Below are 11,673 nucleotides of genomic sequence, written 5' to 3' on the forward strand. Positions count from 1 at the left end.
ATAATAGAAGGATAGCATCAACCCGAAACATGCTGAATACACAGATGATTAATTAGCCAAAATCAAAAAGACAACAAACATTTTAGGCTTTATTGCGCTGTTTTAAGAGTGAAGCAAGTGCATGATACAAAGGGAATTGAAAGTGCATGCAGAAAATGCAGCACAGACAAAAGGTTTTACCTTCTTAGTTAACAACAACTGTTGACGGTGAAACATAGTGAAACTGTGCATAGGGTGCAACTTAGGTTAAACAGTGTAGGTATGTAGATAACATCTGATGAATTCATATGCGTATTCCAACCTTGTTCAGGCTGTTTTGGTAGTAATTGCTTCAAGGGTTATTTTTAAAATATAAATTTCACCACTTACTACTGCATTCTCTAACTGGAATTATGTTGTGTAAAGCCACTACACTTGGCAGATTGGCTAGATTGGTTAGATTTTGTGTGACCAGGAATCAATTATTTTCTTTTACTTTGTTATGTTTTGTTCGATTGAATTGAAAATGTTGAATTTGTCTAAAGTGATCTCCAAAATGGTTCTGGAGCTGATGTTACTACATTTGATAATGGATTGACATTTTATGGAAATACATTTTCACAAAAAAAAACATTTTTATAATCTCTCTCTCTCTTTCTCTCTCTCTCTCTCGCTCTCTGTATATATATATATAGATACTATCATATAGATACTGTATGATAAGCTAACTCTATGTTACAACCATTTAAATCAAGACAACAAAGCAGATGCTATATTCATATGATTTCTCACATCTTTATGCATCACAAAGAGTGGCTTAAGAACTCTTTTTTTAAGAAGTTTGAAGCACTCCATTTGAAATGTAATAGAAATGTCATTACGATCATAACCATGTGGTCTAACTTTGTATCAGAAGAGGTTGACAGGGACATCTCTCGTGATCAAAAAGTCCCAAAGCTAAATGTGCAGCATAGCAGAAAGCAATACTATCTTTATTTTAAGAACCTCTGATGACAAAAGCATCTTTGTATGCACTTTTAACCAATAAGATGAGCAATTTCTTAAGGATGAAAACACTCAAGTCATTGAATTCAGGATCCATAAATTCTTCTTTTTCCCTTTCACAAAGGTCTGCTGGTCCACTTGCAGCAGTATGTGCTCCTATATGCTTTAAGCTTTCAAAAATACAATAATGAGGATATATTCTATTTATTTACTACTCTTAAGGAGTAGGTTAGCTGTTCCCAGATTAACCATGACCTCCATGGTTAACCTGGGAACAGCTAACTTGGTTATGTTAAAAATATAAACACATCGTACCTTGTTTAGATCACCCATACACACAGATAAATTTAAAAACATCTATTGGTGGTTTTGTAGTGTTGTTGTCAATAAGTTGGAGCTTTGCCTTGGCAAACAGCTGGGAGTCTAGTCATGACAGAGACGTGTCCACCTCCTACGGTCATGGCAGAAAGGTCAAGCTTACTCACCGGCCGTGTCTGGCAGCGGTACACAAGTGCAGGGGGATGGATGAACTGTTGACGTAACTACAATTACAAATTTCCAGGCTAGCGCTTTCCCCCTGCTTTCAGCCTTTATGCTAAGCTAGGCTAATGCTGAACCCTAAACCCTGAACACACAGATGAGAGTGGCTCGATCTTCTCTTCTCATGGTGAGTGTTTGTAGTTTCTCTTATCTGCCTAACTAACCCTAACCCTAACCTGACCCACATGGTGAATGTTTGTGTCTCACAAGAGAGAGCTGACTTCCACAGTCCTGGGCAGCTTTAGATAGCCAACAATGTCCATGTAACCAGCAGCAAGGCAGTAAAAGACACTGTCGTCCTTCCACCAAGAGCTCCGTTATGGCACATGCACTGTGTCCAGATGTGTGAACCTCTGTCCTGGACGGCATTATGTAGATTTCTATGTCTGTCCGTTTTCCTTCCTCCTTCTTCCTCCTTCTCTTTCTTCTCGGACAAAGACATGGATAGGTTGTCCACCACAGGTGAGGATGAGGAGGAGTCGGGGCAGTCCAGCCAGTCTGCAGTGGAGGATCGGGGGTATCCTTCCTGCAGTGTAGAGCCTGGAAACGTGAACTTCCAGTATGAGTCTCCTTTAAAGAGATAGACAGAGCCTGGAAAAGAGGGACATAAGTTTTCACAACTTTTGAATGTTTTGCAGCCAAGAAATATTTTTATTTTGTGTAACAGTGATAACAGATCCAAAGTGATTGCTTGTTTTTCCAGCCTCTTCCTCCCTTTCGTTCTGAGCTAACCTGACACTGCCAGACCAAATCCCAATTGCGTGTTAGTCTGGACCCCCTCAGTTCATTTTCAATTTTCAATTTTTATTTTTAACAGTCGTTAACCAAATTGCGTCTGAACATGATTGGATAAACCTACAACCAATCAGAGCAACGAGATGCGACGTAGCGCAGAGTGACGGACAAATGTGACAGCAACAAGACTACAGCGTGCAGAGATGAGCTTTGATGCTGAGCTTTAACATCTCTGTTACCTTTAGAATTTTGAAAATAGTACCTCAACAGAAAGTTCCACATTATGGTGCAAAAGCTATGTTTATGCCTGCTGAAGTGTCTCTGGCGAGGTGCGCGACCCAAAAATGATGTCATCACGTATTTTGTGTAGAGCACAAAGGCTCCACAGGTTGACCCGAAGGCCTGACTGGAGGGGCAGAAGGGCTAGACAGATCTTCCTGAGCAAATAAAACATGAGCTGCAGATTCATCTTGTTCCAGGATTACGATTTGGATCTGTATGATAAAGATTCATTTGGAATAAAATAATAATAACTAAATAACTTGAAGAGAAAAGAACTGTATCAGACATATTTTAGCTGCCTTGCTAAACACACTATGAATCTCCGTAAAGCCGAGAAGAGCTTCTCTGCATGTTGATCACAATGACTTAACCCCAAGTAAAGCATATCAAACTTAAAATAAAAAGAAACACATGCTGTTTAAATAAAAAGATCCTTGTTGTCACCACTAGTTGGCAGTGCAAGCCAAATTATCAGTTTTGTTTGTTTACAGCAGTAATGCCTGTAAACATCAAGACATCAGTCCAGGCAATGATTTTTCAACATTACAGTAGAACACACCCTTGAATGGTGTATGTGAATTTGAGTCAAAGTAAAGTCACTCTCTCTCTATGTTTATTGTCAGCCGAGCGCCTTTGATCTTTATTTTGAGTGCTTGTCCTTCTACGCGTGCACGTGAGTTTCAGACGCCAAGGGCCGTGACCATTTATTGGGGAGCGGTCTGTGAGAGCCGTGCACAGGCAACCCAAGCCCACTACTTCTTCAGTATTTTGAGTTTTGCCCATTTAACCAAAGTCCCTGTCCTGAACCTGAACTCACCCTGACCTAATGAACTTCTAAATCCATGAACTAAACTCTTGTACAAGTGAAACCAACACAATGATGTCTCATTTGGAATGGAATGTGTAAGGTGACACACAACATGACTGTTGTCCTCACCATCGCTGTCTGTGGTGATGCCACTGACCCCCTCTCTGAGCAGCTGAGTCCACTTGTCTTCATGCTTCTCGTCCTCGGCGTGTCCCATCTTCCCCCACACAGGGCCCTGCTCTGTGTCCCAGACCAGGCCCCATCTCCCTGCTACTGCCTCCTCGTTCTTGTCCTCGTCTGCTCCATCTAGGCCCCCGACCATCCTGAGGGCGGACAGGGGCTGAGGGTAGCCCTCCTGCAGGGATAGATCCCTGAACAGCCAGAAGTGGGAACCTGCAGCAGGACACAACCTAGAGAGGTCAGATGCTCAGTTGGCTGATTCACACAGCCAATGATATTACGTTATTGGAAAATATATTGAGTCAAACACTGGATAGCAAGCAGCTGTCAATGAGGACACCGTTTTGCTGTATCATTTCTTTTGTGTTGAGTGAATGTAATTTATGGTGTTTGTTGTCTTTGTCTCTTAAGAATAGACTCAGTTACTAGCTCATCGATTTATTCATTCTTTTTTGAGCATGCCTCTGAGGAAAAGGAAACCCTTTTGGGATATGATGTAAAAAAGGAAGTAATATTACTATATTAACATAATTTGAGTATACCACTGATAAAGATGATGGCATGGTCGGACTGTCTCTCAAACACAGCGTGAAGTCGAGGCAGGTCAGCAGGTAGACCCCTCCACAGCCTTCTGACTGAAGCCCCGTGACCCGACACCAAGCCCCCACCATTGACTCGCCACATCGTCCGACCTGGGGGTACAACAAGCACAAGACGACAGAATGGAGGAGATGCAAAGGAATGGAGATTCTAAGGGGACAAGAATCAGCTAACCCGTGCCATGCATCTTTCACATTCACAAACTACTTATCAATGTGTTTTTTTCTAATTTGACATGCCAATGAGTTTGTGGCGTATTCAGACCTTTGAAGAAGAAAGTTTCCCCACGGATTCTTGCCACAGCATCAAAACTGATGTTACAGCGATCTATGAAGGGGCTGAATGGAGAAAACACACAGTGAGACCTACGTGAAGAAAATAATTCCAAAGGATACAATCAAATGACAAACTTTAAGTCAATGCTTGCTCATGCGATGATCATTTCCTTGTTTCAAATGGGTTTCCTGACAAAGACGACATGTTGACAAAACGGATATACCTCTTGCTTCAGACAAGTTTGTTGGGAGTGTTAGACATGCTATGCTAAAGCATGCACACTAAATGTGGTTTTCACATTTACTGGTTATTAAAAAACGTAGCATTTTAAATTAGTTTTGGACAGCTGTGTCATACTCGCTTGTGTTGTGTGTGCAACAATGAATACAGTTATGCATTTAATAGTCTAATACATTGCTACAGGACGACTGTAAAGACACCATGTATAACATGTAACATGTATGTTCAAGTCATCTCGAGGTCTTTGTTGTTAAATCATATTGGTTTAAATCACAACATGTTTCGTATCTGCAACAGTGGTTGAAAACATAAAATAAGACCAGACGTTCATCATTGTACAACCATTTTGCTCATTGTTTGTGTCATTTTGTGGCTAATTTCAGTTTCTTTATCTGAAAGCTGTTTGATTGAACGCTCACTTCTGGTCTTGACTAAAACTTTACTACAAAACATATTTATGTCAACCAAATCAACAAAAAATTACAAGGATAAGTTTGACCAAATATAAAAAACTTTTCATTTCAGAACTAAGACTAAATCACAAAATAGATGACACCTCTAATGCAGGTTGTAGAGCTGTAAACACATTTTGCGGGTGAAACAAATCTAAGCTAGAAATCTATCTTAATCTATTTTATATTGTAAATCATACCCATATGTGTGATCATGGTGGTGGCCTCTGTGGCGCCGCTCAGGCTCTGGGGCGAGGCGAGGAGCGTCACTGGCCAGCAGCTGATTCCTCTTACCTAAACCAAAAATCAAATCAACGCAAACCCAATAGCAATAAAAAGCCAGATACAGTGATGCCAAAGTAATACTTATGCAGGTAGAACAGATACAGAACAAGTGTTTGTAGTAGCGACCACACGCCACTTTCTTTTTTCCGATAATTGTTTCATAATTTCTCCAAATATCCTAAACTGTCTTGTAGTGATCAACGGATTAAAAAGGGTCAGATTCTGATGTTGTAGGTAATCATCTCCAGTATAATCAGACATAAAGTAATCTCATACAGGCTATGTGTTTGACAACAGAATAGTGACCAAGTTATTAGAAATCTTACAACTTGGTCACAATACTGGACTCGGAAAGCCTACATGAATGTTACAGACATGTATGATAACATGCTCATAAAGACAATGCCAACATGCTGATTGCTGATGATGCTTTGTTGATTTAATTATAATCAAATTTAATTAAATGCAATTACTTTAAATTCATTTTGTAAATCTTAAACATGATGACTGCTACTACATTGGAGAGAAGTGTTGTGGGGTGGGCAAGACTAGCTGTTGAATGTGTACCATAACAGAGTGTCATGGAGAAAGTGATGCATTATTTTCCAAAAACAAATGTCAAAACTTGGAAGGTAACTTGAATGCACCCATTCGAGAATCTGTTTTTCCACCAATAAATAAGATACATCATCAGAGAACCATGAACGTTTGTTCAAAATTTCATTCCAATCCGTTTGGATATAGAGATATTTCTACGGATATAAGTTTGACATGTTGGTGGTGCTACTGTAGAAGAAAAGTTACTAGGATTCATCTAGGCACCATGGATATCTGTTTCAGTCTTCAGGGTCCATTGTCGAGGCACTCTACTGAAAACAACACAAGTCAACCTCATGGTGTCACCATGTCAGCTTTCGTAAAGAAAAGTAACTGAGGTAGAAGCTCCTGCCACAGCAGCCCTAAACCCAAGAAGGATGATGAATTTGATTACAAAAAGCAGCTGCTGGATGACGTTATGCAAAGTCAAAATGATTCAAGAACCATTCTTTTTAACAACAATGCAGTCTCACATTTCAACACAGAGAATTTCTTTTTCTTTTCATTCTTAACAATACATGGCTGTCTGTACTTCCTCCATAACACATTAGCAGTCAGTCCAAGCAACTGGTTCACAGCTGTCCTCAGTTATCCATTACAAATCTAGTTTTATGCATTGTGTGGCCCTTTTTACTGAAGACACAATAATAAAGTCATTATGTCTTATTTCTCTGATGTTGTCATGCTGTGGTTTAGTTCATGTGATATATGCGCTCTCCTGTGCCAACCAGGGTCAGAATTATTCATTAATTAATCATGGGATCAGAAAAGATGTTTGCCCCCTAAATTCTTATAGTGGACATTCTGATGTTTTAAACGCAGCTGTGAGATGGACTATTTCTGATTCTGATCTTTTTTTGTCACATGTTAAAAACATGAATATACAAAAACGCTTACTCAGATTCAGCAGCTTACACAATAAATAACTAAGTGGCTTAGCCAAAATAACATAAAACTATTCTAAATGTAAAAACCTATAATAAATAAAATGGATCAGCAGAGAAGTAAATGGACTGTTTTCATAAAGCGCTTTTCTAGTCTCAGCAGTCACTCAAAGTGCTTTTACATAGTACAGGAACTATTTACACAAATCTGTACACTGTGGCCGAGGCTGCCGTACAAGGTGGCACCTTCTCATCAGATAAACACTCACACACATGGTACGCCATCGGGGGCAACTCAGGGTTCAATGTCCTGCCCAAGGACATGTCGACATGGGACTGCAGGGCGAGGGATTAAACCCCAACCTTACGATTGGCAGGCCACTGCTCTACCACTGAGCCACAGCCGCCCAGTTAAAAGAATAGGGCATCATTAATCAACAAGTGTGGAAGTTGGTGAGTTCATAAGCTTCCCAGCCTCTGGGAATAAGCTGCACTACAGCCTTGGCTAATGTTCTGGCGGTGAGGCTGCACAGACTTCTAACTAAGTGAGAGAGGGACAATTTGTGTGAAGGTTGGGTGGGATCCTTCATGTAAATGTCCTCCAAGGAGCCTTACCATAGAGCTGGGTGATGTGCTCCAGATCCTGAGGGCCCAGGCGGTAGTGGAGAGGGTCTCCAGCAGGACCCTGGTAGTACGGCCTCATCACTGAGTGGCGAGCTGAGGAGTGAGCAAGGCCCAGTGCATGGCCAAACTCATGGACCAGCACTGTGAACAGGTCAGTGCCCTCAGATGCTGTAAAGGAAGGGAGGGGGGGGGGATAGATAAAGTGCACGATGAGCTGATTAGATGGCGTAGGGATTGGAGTAGTCTACTTTTTTGGGGAGCATAAATGTATGAGGCCTGGATGACACTGTGCAATTTAGATGTAAGGATATTAAAAGTGCAGAAGTTTTTTTTGTTAAGACTGTTCCACCTGGCTGTCTGAAGGCCCACTCCTCCTCTGCATCCAAATGGACTCCTCCTGCCCGTGCATGGTCTGATGGGAAGAAAGCATGGCCGACTGCACCGCCTGCCCCATCAAAAGGATATCCATCTCCGTGGTAACCATGGTGAAAGTCTACCTGTAGGTCAGCTGTCTCTGGGCTGCCCACCTGAAGACAGAGGGCAATAGAAGGACACTTGATGGTGATTAGGCCTCTCAGGGCAGTTTTGGGAAAACAGCAGCAGTAGGCTGGGCATGGATAGCTAGGCCCAGTTTCTGTCCTGACATGGAGTTCTGCCAGCCCTGAAGAAAACTCATCTCAACCATCTTTCCTGTATATCATTAATGCAGCATCAGACTAATGTACCAACCTCGTGGAACTCCAGGGGTGTTGGATCTGCCCATACTCTTAAAGCATAAAATACCAGGGAGCGAATGGTTTCCCGGGACAGATGAGAAGAGGAGGGGTATGAACTCAACCTAAGAATGTAACAGAGTGTTTAGGTGTGGAAAAGAGACACAAAGAAATGTATAAAACAAAGTTCACTATCTTAATTGAAAAAAGAAACTTCTCATATTTGTCCTAATTTGATTATTATCAGGTATGCATTGCAAGAAATGAATCTTATCCAACCTCCAGTTAATGTTCCTACGTGTCCACATGGAGATAGCCCTTCTCCTACTTCTCCTCATGTCTCTCCCTTCTTGGTCGGCTGGTGATTTGGTTGGCTCGTCAGGTAGAGAGCAGCGTGGACTGTTCATCAACGCCATTGTCTCCTGATCTGAAAACAACAAAGCACAAGTGAACCAGAGGAGAGAGTCACTGATACAACACCAGATTCAAGAAAGAGTAGCAGTTGGACCTTAAGGGAGACATATCATGCTCATTTTCAAGATCATATTTATGCTACAACATGTGAACATGCTTTAATGCTTTAACATATTATCAATCTGAATTTATCTATATCGACCTTCTGTCTGAAACGGTCCATTTTAGCAACTGTCTCTTTAACCCCCCCTCCCAAAAAGCTCTGTCTGTCAAAGTCTCCTCTGATTGGCTTGTGAGAAATATATGTTGCGCCTTAGCAAAGGCAGTTGTCACGCCGTGGGTGGAGCTACTCAGATGAGGGGTGGTGTATCTAATGAGCCTGGATGTGACAGATGAAGGAGAGCTGAATCTGATTGGCTGGTTGAATCATGTTTTCACAAAGAAGCTGACCGGGTTGTCTTATTTCAGTTTGTGGGTCAGTAAACTTTCCAGGTACACTAATGTATTTAAGCACTTACAAATGTACTCTTTCATGACATGTCCCCTTTAAAGTAAAGCATACAGGTTCCCACAGCCACCCTCTGTTCTCCTTACCTATGACTCCCGTGTCATTAAGGCCTGCAAACCTCTGCATGGCCCTGACAGCGTTAGTGACAGCTGTCCAGGCCTGCAGCTGACCAGTGGAAGGGTCTGAGGGTGGAAGGTAGCCATACTTCATCAACCAATCCTGTGAGTAGAGAAGAGCAAGTAGTCATCCACATGCATTGTCATCTGGTAACCCTAAGGAAACATACTGTACATTGAAAGTGTATACAACCTGTTCACAGCAAACCCAAAATTTTCAAATTGAACCTATGTGCCTCTTTATGATTGTATTTAACTCACCTGGTAACTCAAAGCAAATTAATGTGTACAGCACACACTGGATCATTATTGCCTGGCTTCCTCCATGTGACTTCCAGAATAGGCAAGGAAGGCACCGGAACCAGTGAACACATAGCAGTCAAGACAGCCACTACATTTCTTCCTAACCCCATTAAGCAAAGAAATCAAGTGCATTTTGGGCAAACATGGTACATGGCTTTCTGCATTGTTGTTCACCTTGACCCATTGTATTTGACAAACAATGCCTTGATATTAATGGGACGGACTAAACAATAGAAACGCCTTTCTGTATAATGTAACACAGTTCAACAGCAATAATTAGACAGTTGAGTAAACATCTTTCTAAAATAGTTAACAAAAACTAAGTCATACAGTAACCTCCTCAAAGGAAACTGTATTATAGGACTGAGGGTTAGATTTCATTTTGCTTGTTTGACTGGAGCCCTTTTAGATCCAGGATGCACAAATCAGGTGTAACACCATCAGGTGAGCTGAACTAACTAGGACCCAAAGTCAAAATCCAGATTTAAGGTCCTACAAAATGGCTTTGTGCCAAGTAGTCACCCACCACTCTTGTTGCTGCTGATATTGCTAATTAGCAAACATGCGTTTAGGCATGTCTCCTCCAAATGACTTGATATGCAGTAAATAATAAGCTCACAATCAGATATGCAGACACTGATTCACATTCCCAATTGCCTTCCTTGCCCCCCATACATATTCATGTGGTCTCTTTTACCACCAGGTGGGTGCCCTCATCTTCAGTGGGTGTCACTGGTGCAGAGGAGGGTGTGGGGGTTGTATCAGCAGCAGCAGTCTGCATCCATCCGTTGCTCAACCACAGAAAAACAATCCACTTCTTCATCTTGGCTGCATATTTTTTTGCTAAAAATATTTACTTGAGAGAAATCTTCAAAGCCGTTTGTAAATCCATTGGAGGATTTTCCATCCCTGGAGTGAAATTAAAAAAATAAGATAGAATGGAACATTTTTACAGAGGATTTACAGTAGTGAAAATAACATAATCTAAAGTCTGCTGTTTGGTGCTGCGCATGTGGTGTACAGTAGGCTGAGAGCAGTGAGAGTGAACCAAACTCTAAAGTTGCAGTCAGAGTATGAAGCTCATGCAGCCTTCCCATTGTTTTCACATTATAATGATACGTTGTTAATTCATTATCAGGAGTTGAAGTGGGCCGGAATGATCCGGAACACTATAAATGAGTAAACTTAGACCTCGTTTCACACTCCCAACTTTATCTCCACAGCGCTGTGAAGTAAGGTCTGGAACCACAGATGCGTTCTGGGATGGAAGAAAAAAACCTCTGTAAGCTTTGCATTTTGTTAAAACAATCACCCCCGTCTTGGACCTTGGGTCTTGCTAAAGTCCGGGACACAGGTATGGTGCCTCTGCTAAATAGTTTCAGGAAGAGAACAGAGTTTAAAAACGGAAGCCCACAGAAAGCAGAAGGGGATGGACAGCTGGCGGAAGTAAAAGCAATTATCCTGAAAATGTACTCCCATTGATCCAGACTAACTGCAACATTAAGGGGACTCTAAGAGTCTGATGAATTATCTAATATGCTCTGCACATGGCTCTCACCTCTAATTTCAGTTGTTTGAGCCAACATGGTACTAACAGTGCTGGGACGGGGGTCGGAGGATGTGCCTCAGCTTCCGCATCAACGTCCAGCCCCCATGGGTAGGGACAGCGTTACCAGTGATAACAGTTGTATGAGAGCACATCTCGTATGACTTTACACGTACAAATTATCGAGCCCAAAATCTGTCTGAAATTGTGTTTTCACCCAAATACTCTCTGGACTTGCTCCCCTCACACATGCAAATCCAGAGGATGCACTTTTCACCAGGTTCTTATCTCTAGTGTGTTCAATAACTGATGCTTTCTACCTGCCCTGGCTTTTTGTGCATACATTATACCTAACGCGCCAATGTCACGACAGCATGAATGAGTTAAAGTAGTGAGTGAATGAAGCTGACGGGAAACATCCATAATGTATTCCCACTGGGTGGACAATATACCAGATGCAATCAGAAGATGGACAGCAATGACCATAAAACACGGAGGGGAGGGCAACGCACACTGCTGCACAGGACATGCATGTGAGTGTGTGTCGGACGCTTCATTTAATTAAGTTAGAGGGTACACCATTTCA

The 11,673-nt window shown here is 41.8% G+C and overlaps 1 protein-coding gene across 1 annotated transcript; it reads right to left on the reverse strand.

Annotated features, from left to right (window-relative positions):
- Positions 1-80: 80 nt before the first annotated feature.
- Positions 81-10,567, reverse strand: mmp17b (matrix metallopeptidase 17b). The gene is made up of 11 exons (XM_034883263.1): positions 10,239-10,567; positions 9,209-9,341; positions 8,480-8,627; positions 8,217-8,325; positions 7,837-8,014; positions 7,479-7,655; positions 5,298-5,391; positions 4,394-4,467; positions 4,072-4,221; positions 3,479-3,742; positions 81-2,115 (listed from the first exon to the last, which is right to left on the reverse strand). The coding sequence occupies exons 1-11, from the start codon at positions 10,362-10,364 to the stop codon at positions 1,766-1,768; spliced, it is 1,803 nt and encodes a 600-aa protein (XP_034739154.1). The 5' UTR covers positions 10,365-10,567; the 3' UTR covers positions 81-1,765.
- Between the last annotated feature and the right edge of the window lie 1,106 nt (positions 10,568-11,673).

This window comes from Etheostoma cragini, chromosome 10 (assembly GCF_013103735.1).
Source record: "Etheostoma cragini isolate CJK2018 chromosome 10, CSU_Ecrag_1.0, whole genome shotgun sequence".
In the NCBI taxonomy this organism is placed as follows: Eukaryota; Metazoa; Chordata; class Actinopteri; order Perciformes; family Percidae; genus Etheostoma; species Etheostoma cragini.